Source organism: Leptodactylus fuscus, chromosome 3, assembly GCF_031893055.1.
Source record: "Leptodactylus fuscus isolate aLepFus1 chromosome 3, aLepFus1.hap2, whole genome shotgun sequence".
In the NCBI taxonomy this organism is placed as follows: Eukaryota; Metazoa; Chordata; class Amphibia; order Anura; family Leptodactylidae; genus Leptodactylus; species Leptodactylus fuscus.
The window spans coordinates 14,801,704-14,823,383 of record NC_134267.1 but is presented as its reverse complement, the minus strand read 5'-3'; the positions used below and the strand labels follow the sequence as shown (position 1 = coordinate 14,823,383).

At 45.9% G+C, this 21,680-nt stretch overlaps 1 protein-coding gene across 1 annotated transcript in view; it reads right to left on the bottom strand.

Annotated features, from left to right (window-relative positions):
• The window catches only part of PPP2R5A (protein phosphatase 2 regulatory subunit B'alpha), a 49,362-nt gene extending 42,047 nt beyond the window's left edge, over window positions 1–7,315 (bottom strand). Inside the window, exon 1 of the mRNA XM_075267153.1 lies at window positions 6,711–7,315. Coding sequence (XP_075123254.1) covers window positions 6,711–6,858 — 148 coding nt within the window. The 5' untranslated portion in view covers window positions 6,859–7,315. The remainder of the gene's footprint in view (window positions 1–6,710) is intronic.
• Window positions 7,316–21,680: the final 14,365 nt, after the last annotated feature.

The following is a 21,680-nucleotide window of genomic DNA, read 5'->3' as shown; positions in this document are numbered from 1 at the left end:
GTAGGAGAAGAATAGACTTTTTCAAGGCTATTCCGACGCGTTAGGGACAAAAAAAATGAGTTTGAATGATAGGATCCCTTTAAGGTTTCAAGGTTTCTCCTATTCAGGTCTATATCTTACAATATAAAAAAATTTAAAGAGGACCTTTCACCACTTTTGGGCACAGGCAGTGTTATATACTGCTGGAAAGCTTGTCCATAGACGAGTATCATCAGGAGAGGGAGGGGGCGTTCCTCCTCGCTCCACAGCACAGCGCGATAGGCGCCGCGAGGCAGAAGGACGTCTCTGGCTAATGGTCAGAAACGCCCTTCTGACCATAGAGCACTACGGTACCGGCACCGTAAGCTCTTTACAGCGGGCACAGATCGGGAAAGCCGACAGTGCGCTGAATTCAGCGCACTGTCAGCTTTCCAGCAGTATATAGAACTGCCTGTGCCCAAAAGTGGTGAAAGGTCCTCTTTAAACTACATATATATATATATATATATATATATATATATATTTTATTTATTTTTGAAAATCACACCCCAAAAACAAACAAAATAAGTCATATGTAAAGTTAGCATATAGGACCGGTTCTCAGGATCGGCCAGCTTTAAATCCCAATGGACTTCATGACAAAGCTGCAGGGTCAGGGGTAATTTATAAACCCTACTAAGGCCGTGGCTTCACGTTGCGGAGACGCAGCTTTTTTTTTTTTTAATTTTGCGGCATTTTTTGAGCCAAAGCCAAGAATGGCTACAAAAGGAATGGGAAATATTTAGGAAGTTTTTATACGTCTCACGCCTGCTCAATCCACTCCTGGCTTTGGCTCAAAAAACTGTTTTGTCCTGAAAAAACGGTTTAATATGGCACGCAGTGACTGTATGCATTACATGTGAATTTGGGTGTAAATTTTCTGTCAAATTGAGTTTTGCTGGTAACGTGAAAATCTGCGCTGTCGTTGGGCAGGTCATAGGCGGCACGTATATTTACCCTAAGGCTGAGTTCACATCTGTGTCGCGATGTCTGTCTGAAATCGGCGCGCAAAACCTTCCAAAACAGACCTCATTATAGTCAATGGGGCCCATCAGGCTCCGTAAGTGTCCGCAAATGTGAACTTATACAAAACTCTTAGAGAAAAAAAAATTCTCTTTAACCATTTCCACATCCACGTACAGCGTGCAAAGTCTGCAAACTAATATAAGTTCCCATTCATCGGGATTATCTGTACAATGGAGACGGCATCTCCAGATAACAAAAGTCATGACGGGTCAGGAAACTCTCAGCTGAGACTATAGCTAGGATACCAGCACAACAGAAGAGCGGGGAGGGGTGGGGGACGCAAAAAAAAAAAAGTCTGGAAATCCTGAAAACTTTTACTACAAGAATCCGGGCAGCACTGGATGTGGGCACAACACTCCGGTACTGGGGGCTGAAACCCCTGAGATCTGCCCAGGTCTAGGTAGGAAAATACAAGCTGGTTATAAAGTGACAGCCCTGACACAACCCCCGACTGCAGCTGCATGTATGAACACATACATACATGCCAGAGATAGCGCTGTACCCGGCAGACAGAGGAGGGATTCCCAGGAACCGGATTCCAGGGCTTAGAAGAGTCTGCAGGGCCTTACACTACCTCTGTATGAGTATGTTCACACTACAGCTGGCCTAACGTACGATGAGACAATAGAGGGACTGACTCAGAGGGAGAGCGCACCGGGCGACTCCATCCCACTGACTAGAATGGGGGGAAAAAAAAAAACACAACAGGTGCTTTCTTGCACGACTTTTTCTTCCTTCAGAAAAGTAGAAAACACGGGATGAATGCAGACCGACACCACACGGAGGGGCTCCGCCTGGATCTGTCGTTTAATGTCCTGTGATGGATGAGAGCAATAGACATTACATAATAGTGTGCACCCGCCCTTACTTAGGGCAGCATCTCTAGGGAGTCATTTGATTCTTAAAGGGATCCCATCATTAAAATCACATTTTTTCTCGCTAACACGTAGGAATAGCCTTAAGAAAGTCTATTCTTCTCCTAGCTTTAGATGTCTTCTCTGCGCTGCCGTTCGGTAGAAATCCCGGTTTTCGTCACTATGCAAATAAGTTCTCTCGCAGCACTGGGGCGTACCCAATGCTGCCAGAGAACTCTCTAGCTCCGCCTCCATCTTCTTCAGGAACGGCCTCTCTGCACGTCTTATTCCGGAGCTGGGTTCAAACTTCTAGGCCTCGGGCAGAGCCGACTGCCCGTGCCCGGGCCACAAGAAAATGGCCGCGTACACAGAAAGCTAGATAAGCGGCCATTTTCTTGTTGTATGCTGGTGTAAGCCATTTTCTTGTGGCCTGTGAGCATGTGTAGTCTGCTCTGCCCAAGGCCTAGAAGTTTGAACCCAGCTCCAGAATAAGACGCGCAGAGACGCCGTTCCAGACGAAGATGGAGGCAGCGCTGGAGAGTTCACTGGCAGCATTGCGGACGCCTCCAGTGCTGTTTGAGCGCTAGGGACCACCCCCAGTGCTGCAAGAGAACTCATTTGCATACAGACGAAAACCGGGATATCTACCGAACGGCGGCGCGGAGAAGACATCTAAAGGTAGGAGAAGAATCGCCTTTCTTAAGGCTATTCCTGCGTGTGATCGGCAAAACGTTTGATTGTAATCTAGTGTTGAGCAAATAGTATTTAATACCTCCACTCTTATCGATCGCGAAGGGGTTAAGCGCCTGCAGCACACTGGCCGCTCCCATTCAATCCTATGGAGCGAGGTATTCGAAACTAGGATTCGAATACTATTCGCTCATCTCTAATAGGATCCCTTTAATACAATCCCATAGGAAGGCTCCCTTGCTGCTCCCTGCGTCGCCGTATATGAAACCTGTAAATCACTACAACAGACCCTTGACACATCAAGGGTTAACACCCGAATAGTCTGAAAAACAAGATCAACACTGCAGATAAAACAAGAGGACCTGAGCCTATCTATAGGACATAGTCACAGACCTGGATTATTGGCCGGTTGTAAATTCTTTGTGGATTTAAAGGGGTTAAACATCCTTAGGACTGGTCATCGATATCTTATCACATACTCAGGGATTGCCAGATCAGCTGCCCTAAGCGGTCGGATCAATTCTGCGTCATAGGACGGCCATGTTGCACGAGAAGCAGAGATGGAAAAGCCAAAGTAATGTGCAATACCGGACAGCGCACAATCATATGACCGCCGAGGGGTCTAGTAACTGCAGGGTCCAAGGAGCCTGGTCATATGTGCACAGAGTCATGTGGGCCCAGCTATCTGCTCAATGTCAGGAAGTTCCCCTGATGAAACAAGTTCTAGTCAATGAGGCATTTGTGAACGCAGCGGGAGATCCAGGGTGCTTTCAGGCATTTTTTGGAGGCAGCGCCCCTCAGGGAAACCATATTGGCATCTCGTCTTAAAACATCGCTCTCTTCGGGCAGTATATAGGACGTTCACCTCGCTCGTGCTTTATATTCGCATCCTGCCCCAAGAGGAATTGGCAATGAGGAAAGTAAATAAGTATAAAAGATACCACAGAGAGAAAGTGGCGTCGATCACCTGACCCACAACCATTAGCATATCAGCAAACAACCACCTCGGGCCTATAAACATACCATAATTTGTACAAGCTAATTAACTCTTTACTGGAAGATTGTCATCAAGATAAAACAAGGATGGTAAACACTGGTTAGCGCGCACCGTCACCGGGCCCAGGTATGTCTGACAGTGGCCGCTCAGCTAATATGGCACATCCCGGTGATCTTGTCACCTAATCCCTGGGCTTCAACCCCATCTGTACTGTACTGTGTGGGGACCACCGTGGAGCAAAGTGTACTGTGTGGGGGCCACTGTGCAGCAGATTGTACTTTGTGGGGGCCACTGTGCAGCAGATTGTACTGTGTGGGGGCCACTGTGCAGCAGATTATACTGTGTGGGGACCATTGTGGAGCAAATTGTACTGTGTGGGGCTACTGTGAAGCAGCTTGGACTGTGTGGGGGCCTCTGTGGAGCAGAAAGCTCTATAAAGCCCCACTCGTATGACCATATTTTGCAGGTCTGTAATTGTGGATTCGCACATTATTAAGGATAAATTCCTGGCACTTTGTGATAAATTAGTGGGTTTGGGCACTCGGTCTCTAAAAGGTTCGCCATCACTGTCCTATGGCAAGGCCCTGGCAAGAAAGGACACAGCGCTGTACGAGGAAGCAATGGGATCTCCACGTTTCCCTGCAAAGCTGACTTCCACAAAGCGGGGCCTTAGTCTTACACAGCCGGGTACTTGTCCCTATATTCGCCAGTTCGGTTTAGCCACATAGGTTTCGGGCCCGTAAGTGTGGCCAATACAAGGACCAAGTGAAACCATCCTAAGGCTTTGGTGACATCAGCATTGTAGCAAAACAGACCACCTGATCTCGCACTTTGCAGCCACAATCCCACCTACCTACAATGGCCAATGGCGTGCTATTACCCCATACACACAATCGTGAGCCGCAGAATGGGGGTCCCCTGATCAACCTTCTTGAGGCCAGGGATAATGGAGAGAGGGATGTGCATGTGTGGCTCCGCCATTCAGGACTGCCCCGATGCAGAAAGTGCAACTATGGCACGTTTATGGCATCTCCTGTAGATATGGCAAAAATGTATGACATGGAATAGCCCTTAGGGCTTAGGTCACACGGTGCAGAAAAGCTACATTTTTTTTGTTGCAGATTAATTTTTTTTTAATTTTTTTTTGAGCCAAGGCCAAGAGTGTCTTCAACAGGAATAAGACCCGCAATTTTATCCGCCATCCCATGCATTCCTATGGGCCCGTACATACATCTGTAGTTTTTGCGGCTCAGTCCATTCAATAGATTGGAGGGGTCGGTGAAGACCCCGGGTGACACCGATACAAATCCGGGTGTCATCCGTGACCCATGTGCATGAGCCCCAGACCAACCCTCGAAATACATTGTGTGGGGTCTGAGCTTGGTATTGCCGTAGCAGTGGGATTTACCAGGAATGTCATGGGGTTTTTTTTTTGTTTATTTTACCTTTCCATTTCCCGCTATTGGGCAATGTCTTAAACTCCCAGACATCCCCTTTAAGATCTTACATTCGGCTGTCATGGGAATTTACTTTGTTGCAAAGAAAAAAAAATTATGAAGCAACTGAAAATGAAACAGGAGATGTGTCCACAAGGGGAAAATAAATTATCGCACTCAGGAGCCCTGTTCTCATGATCGGGGTGTCCCAGCAGCGACCCCAAAAACTTATATACATACTATATAACAGATATTACTACAATACACCACCCCCAATATTATTAGGCTCTATGGGTCAGACTCCCCCATTACTGGGCTCTATGAATCATTCTCCTACCCACAAGCGCCCCCATTACATAGGCACCATGGATTGATTCCTTTCCAATAAGTGCCCCCTGTTACAAGACACTATGGACCAGCATCCTTCCCATAACTGCCCCTATGGGCTCTATGGATAATAATAATAATAATAATAATAATAATAATAAATGTTATTAATATAACGCCAACCTATTCCGCAGTGCTGTACAATTTGTAGGGTTCAAATACAGAGAGAAAGAGACATTACAAAGAATTAGTCACCTCACACAATGGGACAGAGGGCCCTGCTCACAGGAGCTTGCAATCTATGGATCAGTCTCCTACCCATAAGTGCCCCCATTACATAGGCAGCATGGATTGACTCCCTTTCCCCCATTACTTAGCTCTCTGGATTATTCTCCTACCTATAAGTGCCCCCATTATACAGACATCGTGGATTGACTCCCTTCCCCCCATAAGTGCCCCATTACTTGGCTCTATGGATTAGTCCCCTGCCCATAAGTGCCCCCATTATATAGACATCACGGACTGATTCCCTTCCCCCTATAAGTAAGTACCCTATATTATTGGGCTCTATGGATCAGTCTCCCGCCCATAAGTGCCCCCATTATATAGACATCACGGATTGACTCCCTTCCCCCCATAAGTGCCCCCATTATATAGCCAACATGGATGGATTCCCTTCCTCCATAAGTGCCCCCATTACTTGTCTCTATGCCTCAGTCTTATACCCCCCTGCCCCCATTATATAGACACCATGGATTGATTCACTTCCCCCCATAAGTGCCCCCATTACTTGGCTCTGTGCCTCAGTCTTATACCCACGTAACCCCTATTACACAGACACCATGGATTGATTCCCTTCCCCCATAAGTAAGTGCCCCCATTACTTGGCTCTGTGCCTCAGTCTCCTGCCCATCTGCCCCCTATTACACAGACACTATGCCTTGATCCCCCTCCCCTATATAAGTGCCCCCATTACTTGGCTCTATGCCTCAGTCTTATACCCACGTAACCCCTATTACACAGACACCATGGATTGCTTCCCTTCCCCCATAAGTGCCCCCATTACTTGTCTCTGTGCCTCAGCCTTATACCCCCTGCCCCCTATTACAGACACCATGGCTTGATCCCCTTCCCATATATAAGCGCCCCCCTGGCTTTGGCTGCTCCCACAGGTGTCACACACGCACTGCCCTTCTCACACTGACCAGCAGGGGGCGGCCTCCAGGGTCACACTTGACTTCAGGGTTTGGGGCCCCTGCCGTGCCTCAGCAGGGGGCGCCCCACTAGTGTTGCCGGCAGGGGGCGCCCTCCCAGTGCAGGTGGCAGGCCTGCAGACGTGTACACACATGTCCGGGCACTTACCTTTGAGCGGGGGGAGCGGGGACAGCTCCACCAGGGCCCCCTGTCCGCGGAACTGGGACGAGCCCTGCGACCTCTTCTGCCTCTGCGCCTTCCGCACAGACTTCCGCGTAAATCCGTCCACTTTCTCCGCGGCGGAGATCGCCGACATTTCGAAAGCGCCCAACTCTGAGTAATCCGGGTGTGCGTCGCCTGCGGGTCACCGGCCGCATGTAACTCCTCCGAGCCCTCTAGCTCCTCTCGGTCGGACTTTTCCCCGCCATCTTGTCCGGGGTGAGAACTTTTACTTCACAGCGCGCTCTCCATACGGGTGAAGGCAGAAGCCGGGGAAACCTGTGGCGGTAAGTCGGTAACTGCTGAGTGCACCGAGTGCTGGGAGATGACTGACAGCTCCGGCGACCAATCACAGCGCGGGGAGAGTCGTGACGTGTGTGCGGAATTTCACCCATTCTCCCAGGCGGGGGCAGCAGAGCGCAGTGAATGGTTGGGGGCGGGACGTTTGGATCGACGTCGTATTATCACAAACTGTACAGGCAAATCTATCGGAAAGCTGCGCGTTGCCGTGGAGACGAGGAGGAAGTGTGACGGACAGGCGTGTCAGCCAATCAGCGAGCTGCTTGTAGCCGTCTTTGCCCAATCAAAGACGTTTATTTTCTAGAGTGGGAGATCAATGAATAGTTGGTGAAAACTTGACAGGAAAACCACGTGGTTAGTGCCTGGCACGAGGCTCAGCTGTCAGTAAATTTACTGACCCATGGTTGTAAAAGTAGACGCGACATTAAATCTAAATAAAGTTACAGTCGTGTCCAAAATATTTCTTATATTTTATTTATCGATCCGTAGTAACCTATGACCTTTTTATTTTTTTTCCTTTTTTTAAAGGGATCCTATCAAACTAAATTTTTTCCTGCCTATTGCGTAGAAATAGCCTTAAGAAAGGCTATTCTCTAACCTTTAGATGTCTTCTCCGCGCCGCCGTTCGGTTAAAATTCTGTTTTTCGACGGTATGCAAATGAGTTCTCTCACAGCACTGGGGGCGGTGCCCAATGCTGTGACAGAACTCTTCAGCTCCGCCTCCATCTTCTTCGCATCTTCTTCTGGGGGTTGGCTTCAAACTTCTAGGCCTAGGGCGAAGCTGACCGCAGTGTAAGTGGCCATTTTCTTGTGGCCAGCAGGCATGCGCAGTTGGTTTTGCCTGAGGCCTAGAAGTTTGAAGCCAACCCCCGGAAGAAGACGCGTGAAGTCCCCGTTCCTGAAGAAGATGGAGGCGGCGCTGGAGAGTTCTCTTGCAGCATTGGGAACGCCCCCAGTGCTGTTTGAGTGCTGGGGACCGCCCCTTGTGCTGCGAGAGAACTCATTTGCTTAAAGACGGAAAATGGAATATCTACCAAACGGCGGCGCGGAGAAGACATCTAAAGGTAGGAGACGAATAGCCTTTCTTAAGGCTATTCCTACATGATAGGCAGAAAAAATTGAGTTTAAATGATAGGATCCCTTTAACCCTGTAAGGGTGCATTCACACTGAGTAAACGCTAGCTTATTTTGTAGAGTAAAATTACACTTGTAAATTTTGCTATCCCATTGACTCCAATGACATTTTACAGGCGTATTTTTACAGGCGTATTTTTTACAGGCGTATTTTTACACTTGTAAAAAAATATCATTGAAGTCAATGGGATAGCAAAATTTACAAGTGTAATTTTACTCTACAAAATAAGCTAGCGTTTACTCAATGTGAATGCACCCTAAGACGTGGCTTATTATGACCCTTAGGATGTGTCAATTTTTTTTTTTTTTTCAAAAAGTATCTTCCCATCTTCATCTTCAATTAGCCATAATTTTTTCCTTTTCCCATTGACGCGGCTATATGAGGGCTTGTTTTTTGTGGGACCAGTTGTATTTCTTAGTAACACCATTTTTGGGCACGTATAAGACTGAGTTCACACGGGGTAATTTGGTCAGGATTTTGAGGCTGTATCCGCCTCAAAATCCTGACCAAAAAGACGTTTCCCTTTTAAATCAATGGGAGCCGGTCAGTTCTTTTTTCCAGGAGCCATTTATTCCGGCACCAGAATCCAGTCGCAGCTACCCATATTTTGGGCCTCCGCCTCAGGTTCCAGACCAAAAAAATCTGTGTGAACTCGGCCTAATCTGCTAAGGAAGTTTTAGTAATTTTTTTCAGGGCAATATGGATAAAAAATTCAATTCCACCTATTTTTTTTTCATTTTGATTTTTCGGTTTTTAGTTTTATGGCGCGTACCATGTGGGATAACGTCTATTTTTTGGGTCACTACAGCCACGTGTCATATTTTTTTGTTTTACTTAAGGACACCTTTTTTTTGCCACATTCTTTACAGTCTTAACATTTTTATTTTTCCTGTAGACGAAACTGTGTGAAGGTTTGTTTTTTGTCGGATGAGGTGACATTTTCATTGGTACCATTTTGGGGACGATTAATAAAACAGGGATTCTGGCACCTCATAATTTTTAGGTATATAAAGGGGTTGTCCAGCCCCAAATTGAACTTAGATACTGATCCACAAGATAGGTCATCAATAGGTGATCTGTTGGGATCTGACGCTCAAACACCGCACAGATCATCTGTTCACCGCGTACAGAAATCTGCTAGTGGACAGGAAGTACATTCAATACCGCTCCTATACAAGTAATAAAAGTGGTGCAGAGGCCCCATCCATTACTATAGGAGCTGTGCCACATGTGTCGTCCGTTCACTAGCAGGACGCTGCTTAGAACAGCTGATCAGTGCGGGGTCTGGGTATAGGACCCCCACAGATCACCTACTGATGATCTATCCTGTGCTTAGGTCATCAGTATGAAGATTGAATTTTGGGCCAGACAACCCATTTAAAGGGATTATCCTACTATAGACACCTATCTATCTATCTATCTATCTATCTATCTATCTATCTATCTATCCACAATTTAGTGCATCAAGAGAACAGGGGTCATGTTCGCCATATGAATGGAGCAGCAGGTCACGCATGTACATCTATGCTCTGCTAACTTCTATGGGACTGTTGGGGATAGCTGAGTACCGTATTTTACGGACTATAAGGCGCACTGGACTATAAGCCGCATTGCCCATGAGCGCCTTATAGTCCGTCTCGGTTCATATATAAGGCGCACCGGACTATAAGCCGCAGTCCGGTGCGCATTATATGTTATTGAAAGCGGCGGCAGGCAGACTTTGCCAGCGGCCGCTTAACCCCCCGCGTGCCAGCCGCTTCTATTGGAAGTGCTCGGCAGGCGAGGAGGGGCTCTATCAGCCAAATCATGCTGATAGAGCCCAACCGTAAAAGTCATATTAAACTATCCCTCCCCCGTTTTAAAATAAAAGCCTGAAACAGAATGTGAAACTTACCGAGCGGTGCAGGGTGGGCGGGCATTCAGGCCTCCTCTTCCTCCGATGTTCCGTCCTCCTCCTCCGCCGCTCGCGAACTGAGAATGGCCTGGGCGCATGCGTAGCCGTAGTAGAAGCATTATGATATTGCGCATGCGCCCCGGCCATTATCAGCGAGCGCCGGAGGAGAAGGACGGAACATCGGAGGAAGAGGAGGCCTGAATGCCCGCCCGCCCGCCCTGCACCGCTGGGTAAGTTTCACGTTCTGTTTCAGGCCGGCATGACAGCAGGGCTGCCGGACACTTCCCATTCATTTCTATGGGAGCCGGCATGCGAGCGCTCCCCATAGAAATGAATGGACTGCTTTTTTCCATTCATTTCTATGGGGAGCGCTCGCATGCCGGCTCCCATAGAAATGAATGGGAAGTGTCTGTCCATTCATTTCTATGGGGAGCGCTCGCATGCCGACTCCCATAGAAATGAATAGGAAGTGTCCGGCAGCCCTGCTGTAACGCCGGCGTGTACGGCTGTGATACACGCCGGCGTTCCGTAGTGTGAATGCACCCTTACAGTGCCTTTTATGTATGTATGGAAGCGGCACGCAGACTTTGCCGCCGCTTCCATCCATATATAACACGCACCGGACTATAAGCCGCACTTACGATTTCTGAGGAAATCGTAGGTTTTTATGTGCGCCTTATAGTCCGGAAAATACGGTACTGGTACTCATAGAAATGAATGAAACTAAAATGTGCACATGTGACCTGCTGCTCCATTCATACAGGGCACATAAAACCCACTTTTTTATAATGATCAGGGATCCTAGTGTTCTCACCTCCACTGGTCAGACACTTATCCCCTGTAGGATATGTCTATAGTGGGACAACATCTTAAAGAACTAGGTACCAAGCAAAGGCATGTGTGGGGAACCACTCAGGTAGATGCTTGTAGCAGTGCAGGAAACAAGGACACAGACACTGGATTGCACACTTTATTCACGTGTAACGCATGCACTGCTTTTGCAAAGCACTTTCTCACACATGACATTGACATAAATCTACAATTCTTCATCACGGTGGTCAACAGACAAGGGTAGACAGAGTTGCAATGGCCCACCAGAGTACCCGTGGATCCTTCTATGAAGCCAGGCTCTAACAGAATTATGAACCAGCAAAAGATATTCAGATTTGAAGGGTATTTAGGTCGATTTCCTAGTAGTTTTGGAGGGCGGAACCCCAGGTGCATCTGGTCTGGTAGGCCCAAGGATCCTCATTCTTACACTGGGAGTGCACATAAATAGACAAATATAGAACTTATTTATGTGGACATATTTAGACTCCGGTCACACTAGCATTCATGGACCGTTTGGGGATTCCATCCCCCATTCTGCCTAAAATATGTGGAGAGAAAAGTCCTTCAAGCAGGATTTTCCTCTCGGCCGATATTGGGCGGAAACCCACCGGACCCCTTATAGTCTATGGGGTATGCAGGTTTCTGCTGGTAACCAATTTTTAAGCAGATAGGGTTTCTGGTCTTTGGGTCCCCATGGGAACCTGAAGAACAGAAATCCGGACGCTAGTGTGAACCTAGCATTAGTTTTTTTTGTTTGTTTTTTTCAAAAACAGGATTTGATCCTATAAAAAGAGGAAGAAAAAAAAGAAAAAGGCATCAATACTTCCTCATGCCAAGATTGATGTTTTGAAAAAAATATGTAATAAGGAAACATAGACTGCAATATGTGGTTAAAAAAGCCCAACATCTGCAGCTGACCATGAACAAAGCCGGCCACAATGCCCAGCATGGCAACCACTGCACCCTGATAACAGCCAGATACAGTCTGACAAGTCTCAGCTATAGTGCTGAATATAAGAGCCAATGTGTTCTCTAATAACCTGTTACTGATTCTTTTCAGGGTCCCCCATAAAGAGTATGGGTAAATTCCCAGGGACAGAATTACTGCAGATTTTATTTGCAGATTTGTACAGGTTAAAGTCGCAGCGGAATACAACAGTAGGTAAATGGATTAGAGGTTGCAAATGTCATCTATATGCTTAAAGAATCTTCTGCAGAGTCAATGGCATAACTACTGGGGTAGCAGTGGTAGCGGCTGCCACAGGGCCCAGGACATTAGGGGGCCTGGCGGCCACTGATGTGTTTTTTTTTTTTTTTAATAGGCCTTTACCTGCTGGAATAACCCCAGCAGGTAACGAGTCCTATTTATCCACCGATTCCCGCTCCTGTTCATGGAAGCAGAGGCGGCTGTAATCAGGAGCGGAGATTGGTATGTGAGGCCCGGGCCCGCGAACCCCACAAACACTGCTATCTTTATACTCAGGGTTTTTTTAGACCACAAAGTACAATAATTGGAGGGCCAAGAGAGGTGAGGGAACATAAAAAACACTGTTACTTACTTCTCCTGCGCTTCGGCAGGCTTCGGGCCTGTTTGGTGACGTCCCAGATGTCACATGGCCAAGGCCTGCACCATTATGCATTGTGATAAATGACCAGGTATTTGTAAAATGTTCGCCTTGGGTCCCAGCCATTCCTAGTTATGCCACTGGCCACTGGTAATACCTGGTCACTTGTTTGGAGCCATAGAAATGAAGGCCTCAGATTGCCCGTAGCCCAACTGTAATGGCTGCAAACAGACAACCAAAAAATTGTCAGATAACAATGTAGAAAGGATATCACAAATGTGTAGAACAATATAGAAAGAGGAACCTTTATTATATCTGGAGTAACACAGAGTAACGTGCCACGTGATGTGGCACGTATACGCCGTGTGAGATTTTGCGGGCCGTATACGCTCCCATTGAAATCAATGGGAGCGTATACGTGCCAGGTCACGCGGCACGTTACTCCATGTGAATGCACCCTAAATGTCCCTGTATCACCTCCCTCACCTTCTGTCTCTATCCACATTCCCTTAAAGATTGTAAGCCCTCGCGGGCAGAGCCATTTACCCCATGGTGCCAGTCAGTCATTGTTAGTATTATATTTGTTTTGTATATTTTGTGTACTGTATGTGAACCCTCAAATGTAAACCACCATGGAATCAATATAATAATGTACAGCACCATGGAATTAAAGGGATCCTATCACTCAGACACAATTTTTTCTAAGTACCACGTTGGAATAGCTTTAAGAAAGGCTATTCGTCTCCTACCTTTCATCGTCTTCTCCGCGCCGCCATTCGCCTACAATCCCAGTTTTTCTCAGTATACAAACTAGCTCTCTTGCAGCATGGGGGCGGACCCCAGCGCTCAAACAGCACTGGGGTGTCCCCAATGTGTTTACTGTGCAAGCGGCCATTTTCCCGTGGCCTGTGGGCATGCAAAATCTGCCCGAGGCCTAGAAGTTACAAGCCACCGCCAGAAGAAGAGGCGGAAGAAGACGCTGCTGACGAAGATGGAGGCGGCGCTGGAGAGAGTTCTCTCGCAGCATTGGGGATGCCCCCAGTGCTGTTTGAGTGATGTGAGAGAGATAATTTGCATACCAAGAAAAATCGGGATTGTAGGCGAATGGCGGCGCGGAGAGGACGACGAAAGGTAGGAGACGAATAACCTTTTTTAAGGCTATTCCGACGTGGTACTTAGAAAAAAATTGTGTCTGAATGATAGGATCCCTTTAACCCCTTCCCGACATGCGCCGTAATAGTACGGCGCGTGTCGGGTCTGTAACTATGGCGACCGCCCGGGAGCCGGGCGGCCGTCATAGCCGCCAGGTGTCTACTGCTTTAAGCAGTAGACAACCGGCTCTAATGCCTCCGATCGGTCCCCGGACCGATCAGAGGCATTAACCCCTCCGGCGCTGCTGTCAAAGGCGCCGGAGGCGCCATTTTCCCGGCGGCGCATGGGCGCCGCCATTTTGGCAGGGATCGCCGGCTCCTGGAGCATGCTCCAGGGCCGACCCCCCCGTTGCCATGACAGCCGGGAGCCTTGTTAAAGGCTCCCAGCCGGTCTGCAAATTCTCTCTTTTGCAGGCTGGTGTATACAGCCTGCAAAAGAGATGATGATTTTTTTGCAATGCATTAGCATTGTAATGCATTGCATTAGTGATCAGACCCCCTGGGGTTCAACACCCCTAGGGGGTCTAATAAATGCAAAAAAAAAATTAAGTAAAAAAAAAATATAAAAAAAATATAAAAAGTATTAAAAGTTCAAATCACCCCCCTTTCCCTAGAACAAATATAAAAGTAGTTAAAAACTGTGAAACATATACATGTTAGGTATCCCCGCGTCCGAAATCGCCCGCTCTACAAATCTATAAAAATATTTTTCCTGTTCGGTAAACGCCGTAGCGGGAAAAATAGTCAAAAGTGCCAAACCGCCGTTTTTTCACTGTTTTAATTCTGATAAAAATTTGAATAAAAAGTGATCAAAGCAATAACATTTCCCGAAAATGGTAGAACTAAAAAGTACACCCGGCCCCGCAAAAAAAGACGCCCTATGCATCCCCGTACACCTATGTATAAAAAAAGTTACGGCCGTCGGAATATGGCGACTTTTAGAAAAAAAAAATTTTTAACACCGTTTTGGAATTTTTTTTAGGGGGCAAAATGTAAATAAAACCATATAAATTTGGTATCCCTGGAACCGTACCGAAACACAGAATATAGGGGACATGTCATTTTGGCTGCACAGTGAACGCCGTAAAACCAAAGCCCGTAAGAAAGTCGCAGAAATGCATTTTTTCTTCAAATCCACCCCATTCTGAATTTTTTTCCTGCTTCCCAGTACATTATATAGAATAATTAATGGTGGCATCAGGAAGAAAAAAATTGTCCCGCAAAAATTAAGACCTCATATGGCTCTGGGAGTGGAGAAATAAAAAAGTTATGGGGTTTAGAAGGAGGGGAAATCAAAAAATGCCATCGGCGGGAAGGGGTTAATATAATAATGTCCAACACCATGGAATTAATATAATAATGTACAGGACCATGGAATTAATATAATAATGCACATCACCATGGAATTAATATAATAATGTACAGCACTATGGAATTAATATTATAATGTACAGCACGTTCTCAGGTCTTTCCTTCCAGGTGATCGATAGGAGTCTCAATGCTCAGACCTCCACTAGGATCTTCTTAGAGGTCTCTCATCAGAAGATAAGATTTTGTCACAAAGGTTCTTATTTATTTTAACTATCAAAGTAGGAATTACGAAACCATACAGTACGGACACCGCAGCTGCAGGCTACAGAGATCAGCATTGTGGTCCATCGACCCAACTCATTAAAATTTAATGACAAGCTGCAAGCAAATATAGAAAAGTACAATTCTCATATCCTGATTTATTTAAAGGGGCTCTATCAGCAAAATCATGCTGATAGAGCCCACATATGCGTGAATAGCCTTTAAAAAGGCTATTCAGGCACTGCTAAAGTTATATTAAACTACCCCCCAGTTTTAACATAATACCCTAAAAAAGAATGTGATCAACTTACCCATTGTGCACGATGGGCGGGCATTCAGGGTGCGCAGTCTTCTTTATCCACACCTCCTCTTCCTCCAATGTCCTCGGGTACCATCCTCCTCCGGCGCTCGCGAACTGACATTGCTAAAAAAAAAAATGGCCTGGGCGCATGCACAGTAGCATGCTGCTTCTACTACGGCTACTGTGCATGCGCCCAGGCCAATTTTTTTTTTTAGCAATGTATGAAACTGAATTGGGTTGGTAAATCCTTATTGGTAAGGAGAACCTGGGTGTCGTGTCCCAAAGTATCTTATAGCAGAAGATAAATGGACATATAGTACATAGCTATATAAATCTTCCTTCAAAAAACAATAACGTTTCACACTTCTGCTTTTACGATTTTAACCCCTTGTTTGTCAGGTATTTAAATATGGAGGCCGCTCAAGAGCTGAGTGGTCGCCATCGCTGTAGCCGCTGGGTCTGTGGTGTGTTCTACAGCAGAGACCTGGTGCTGATACCTGGAAGAAAAGCTGACCGAGGCATCGTTTTGCAGCAGCAAATGGACGCCAACATTTTGGGGAAGATGGACTATTCCCGGGCCTCTCTTTTTTTTTTTTTTTTTTTTTTTATATAAAAAGTTGTGTATAACTGAAGGAACACTATAAATACACACTATGTTATTATTAATTATTATAAGAAAAAACAAGCATTTTCCTTGAAATCCTTGCACAAATTTTGATTTCTCATGTTTTTCATGGATTTCTCCAGTCCAAAAATACTTTCCCAGCACAGACTTTATCCCAGTGATTGTAAGAAAATACATTTTGTTGGCTGAATTTTGAGGGAGTTACTTTAAATGATACTTAAATAATCATTTAAAAAAAAACAAAAAAAAAAACCTGGCAACAATAAAAGACTGTGGTCAGGTTATCTTCTCATACATGTAGTGTCCTCCTGATAACCAGCCATGATGTCCTTATTGTGGTCAGGTTATCTTCTCATACATGTAGTGTCCTCCTGATAACCAGCCATGATGTCCTTATTGTGGTCAGGTTATCTTCTCATACATGTAGTGTCCTCCTGATAACCAGCCATGATGTCCTTATTGTGGTCGGGTTATCTTCTCATACATGTAGTGTCCTCCTGATAACCAGTCATAATGTCCTTATTGTGGTCAGGTTATCTTCTCATACATGTAGTGTCCTCCTGATAACCAGCCATGATGTCCTTATTGTGGTCGGGTTATCTTCTCATACATGTAGTGTCCTCCTGATAACCAGCCATGATGTCCTTATTGTGGTCGGGTTATCTTCTCATACATGTAGTGTCCTCCTGATAACCAGCCATGATGTCCTTATTGTGGTCAGGTTATCTTCTCATACATGTAGTGTCCTGATAACCAGCCTGTCACGATACTAGTGGTACGGGATCAGGAGTCCAGTTGTCAGGTAACACAGAGGAGGCTGGAGACAGCAGGTGGATGGCCCACAGGGGAGCTGAGGTAGTAGTCCAAGGGCAGCTGGGTAAAGACCAGGTAGAAGTCTGTAGTCTTACAAGAGCTGTAGTAAAGCTACGGTGAGCTTTCAGCTGGCAGGTGAAGTTCCAAAGAACTGAAGAGGATCTCCAGCAAGGAGGTCTCCTGGGTGTTCAGGTTGTATCCGGAATAAACAGAACACAATACCAACACAAACAGGAAGTGTCAGAGTCACCTATATATAGCCAGTCCAATCAAGGTTAATACAGGGCGGGTTCCCATCATTAGCAGCAGCTGATGAGCCTCAGGATTAGGCTCCACACAAAAGTCCAACAGGCCTTTATTCCACAAGCCTGATAGCTCAGGCAGCAAGGAGACACCGGGTTAGACAGCAGGTCACAGGTTCAAATCCTGACATCACTCCCCTCCTAACGGCGACCTCTGGGCGCCACAGGACCTGGTTTTGTCGGATACTGCTGATGGAAACGTCTAATCAAACGAGGAGCATTCATGTTAAATACCGGTTCCCATGAGTTTTCTTCCACACCATACCCTTGCCATTTGATAAGGTATTGTAGTCGATTTCTGTACATACGGGAATCCAGAATTTTTTCCACGACAAATTCTTCTTGTCCATCCACTTCCACTGAATCTGGAGGTTGAGAGGACCGTTCAGGAAATGGATTGGCCGTAGCAACTTTCAGTAGAGACACATGGAAAACAGGATGAATTCTCATTGTTTCTGGAAGTTGTAGACGTACCGCCAGAGGACTAATTATTTTAGAGATCTTATAGGGTCCAATAAATTTCTGTCCCAGTTTGGGTGAAGGGACCTTCAGCTTAATGTTTCGGGTAGAAAGCCATACTCTATCCCCTACTTTGTATTCAGGCGCCGGTCTCCGACGTTTATCTGCTGCTTTCTTATATCGCTCCTGAGCAGCTCCCAATGTTTCTTTTAACATTTTCAGATTTTGTTGCAGTGACGCGATTCTTTCTGTAACTGCTGGGATTATTGGAGCCACTGGATTTTTAGGGAGAATACTTGGATGATATCCCAGATTTGCAAAAAATGGTGTTTGCTTTGTTGAAGAATTTTAAGAGTTGTTGTATGAAAATTCAGCAAAGGGTAATAGGTCTACCAAGTCATCCTGTAAATGGCAGATGTAACAGCGCAGGTATTGTTCTAGCGTCTGGTTTGTACATTCTGTTTGACCGTTAGTCTGGGGATGATAGGCCGTTGACAAATGAAGCTTGATATCAAGTGATGTACAGAAACTTCTCCAGAATTTAGACGTGAACTGCACCCCACGATCCGAGACCACCTCGTCTGGCACACCATGAAGGCGAAAGATATTTTGGACTATCAAATCAGCAGTCTCTTTGGCCAAAGGCAGACCAGTACAAGGGATGAAATGAGCTGCTTTGGTAAGTCGATCCACCACTACCAATATTGACGTTTTTCCTTTGGAGTTGGGTAGATCCACTATGAAGTCCATTGAGATCGAACTCCATGGTCGTCCTGGAATGGACAATGGTTGCAGCAACCCCATTGGTGAAGAACGTGAAGGTTTATACCTAGTACAGGTATCGCAAGAGAGAACATATTTCTTTGCGTCTTCCAGACAGCCGGGCCACCAGAAGAAACGAGATAACAGCTCATATGTCTTTTGTACTCCCTTGTGTCCAGCTAATCTGGAATCATGTACGAACTGTAGAATCCTCAGACGCATTGCTTCTGGTATGTATAGACGCTGTCCATCAGTCCATACTTGATTTCTAAAGAATAGATGTACATCTCCTGATGGGTGTGATAAGAATGGATCAGTGTCATAGGCCGCTTTAAGGTCCTCCAACAGATCACCTTCATGGATAATACCTACAATTCTTGCCTCGGAGACAATGGGAGTAGGTGGAGCTGAGGGATTAATATCACAAGAAAACATGCGTGACAGAGCGTCTGCCTTTCCATTACGAGATCCTGGTCGGAATGATATTGTAAAATTGAAGTGGTTCAAAAATAGACTCCATCGGGTCTGACGAGGGGAGAGGCACTTGGCTGATCTAATGAACTCCAAATTACGGTGATCAGTTAGAACTAGTATCTGTTGTGAAGCTCCTTGTAGATGGTGTCTCCACTCTTTAAATGCTGAGACGATGGCAAGTAATTCTTTATTTCCCACATCATAGTTTCTCTCTGCAGAAGACATTTGCTGAGAGAAGAATGCACATGGATGCAATAGCTTCTTTTCACCTGACCTCTGAGAGAGGATGGCCCCAACCGCACAATCCGATGCATCTACTTCGACCACAAACGCAAGTTCTGGATCTGGATGACGTAGTACTGGAGCTGTGGTGAATTTACCTTTCAAACGAGAGAAAGCTTCCTCTGCTTGTGGAGTCCAGGCAAAGTGGGTTTTCTTCTTTGTCAGCTCTGTGATGAGGGCTACAATCTCTGAAAAGTTTTTAATAAAGCGTCTGTAAAAGTTAGAAAAGCCTATGAATCTTTGTACTTCTTTTACCGTCCTGGGAGTCGGCCAGTCGATTACCGCTTGAATCTTTCTGGGATCCATACGCAATCCCTGAGGAGAGATGACGTATCCTAGGAATTGAATCTCTTCACGATGGAACTCACATTTTTCCAATTTAATGTAAAGTCGGTTTTCCCGCAATCGTTCCAATACACGTCTTACATGCTCCTGATGTTCCTCTAGAGATTCAGAGAAAATTAGTATATCATCTAGATAAACCACCATGAATTGATCTAGTAAATCCCTGAAGATATCATTTGCTAGGTGTTGAAAGGTAGCCGGAGCATTGCATAGTCCGAATGGCATTACCAGACTTTCAAAGTGTCCATATCGTGTACGAAAAGCAGTCTTCCATTCGTCACCTGGCCTTATCCGGATTAAATTGTAAGCACCCCTTAGGTCCAATTTGGTAAAGACCTTTGCTCGTTGAACTTTCTCCAACAGTTCGGGAATCAGAGGCAATGGGTAGCGGTTTTTTACTGTAATTTTATTAAGCTCTCTGTAATCCACCTCTGGCCGTAATGAACCATCCGATTTCTTAACAAAGAATATAGGAGCCCCTGCAGGAGAAGATGATGGCCGGATAAACCCTTTTTTCAAGTTCTCATCAATGAAGTCCTTAAGGGCATTTAATTCAGGTCCTGATAATGGGTATATAGTCCCAAAAGGTATGGGTGCTCCCGGAAGCAATTCTATTGGGCAGTCGTAAGGGCGGTGAGGTGGTAGTTTGTCAGATTCCTGTTTATCACAAACATCCTTCAAATCCGCATATACTGTTGGTAACTGATGCGGTTCTTGGTTTTGAGTAGAGACTGTAATGGTTGGTTCAGGTTGGTCCTTTACCTCATTGACCTTTGGGGGGAAACTCAGCATCTTAGTTCCCCAATTGATGGAAGGATTCTGTTTCTGTAACCAAGGTAGGCCTAAGATGACTGGAAAGTGTGGAGAAGAAATTAGTAAAAATGAGAGAGTTTCACGATGCTGAGGTTCTATGTGTATGTCCAAAGGTACAGTTTCATGGTCTACCGGTCCCGAGCTCAGGGGAGACCCATCCACAGTCTCCATCACAATAGGTGAATGTCTCTTAGTCGAGCGTATTCCATGTTTCTGAGCGAAACCAAAGTCCATGAAATTTCCGCTAGCCCCGGAATCCACCATAGCTGATGTAGAGATCCACACGGAGTTGATTAGTAGTTTAAGAGGGACGAAGTAATGTGAATCCTTGTTCTCCTTTTTAACCTGAGAGGTCACTGATGATATGTAATGGACACTTTCTCCAGCTGATTGTTCCCCCTCTGAAGCTGAAGATTCCTCATTGGATGCATCGGGATCCATTACAGCAGCCACTGTTCTCCGGGGGCGATTCGCAGAGCGGCTTGGGCAATTTATAAGGAAATGTCCCGACTTTCCACAGTATAAACACAGATTTTCTTTGAACCTATGTTCTCTTCGCTCTGCACTCTCCCGTTTCTGAATTGCATCAATCTGCATCGATTCTGGTTGGGATTCTCGGGACTGCTGATCAGATGACTTTTTATAACCCAGCGGTGATGTGGTAGTGTATTGACTGGTCGTGCGGTTTGCATAGCCCCATTTCTCCTGTCGACGTTCTGTCAGACGAGTATCAATAAATTCAGAGAAGACCGAAGGAGCTTTTGCTCGTGCTAGTTTGTCTTTAATATTGCTAGAAAGTCCACTCTTGAAAAGTGCTAGTCTTGCGGAGTCATTCCAGCTAGTGTCCACAATCCATCTCCGGAATTCCATGGCATAATCCGCAACAGAATGTCTGCCTTGCCGCAACGTTAATATGGTGGTCTCTGCTGTAACCATTCGGTTGGGGTCATCAAACATCCCTTTCATGGTGTCCATGAAGTCTTTGTAGTTATTTAGACAGACGTCATCGGTTTCGATTAGCGGATATGCCCAGGCAATAGCTTTGTGTGTTAACAGCATAATGACACACAGCACTCTTGATCTCTCAGTTGGATATTGGTTAGAATGTGCATCAAAATACAAATTGCACTGGTTTACGAATCCTCTGAATTTATCCCGGTCACCATTGAATCTAAATGGCGGCAATCTCGGGGATGGAGCAGAGGTGGGAATCAGGCCTTGTGCATCTAGCTGTGCAATACGTGCTGTGACCGTATTCATAGATGTCTGCAATTCCTGCAGAGCTTGGCCATGCA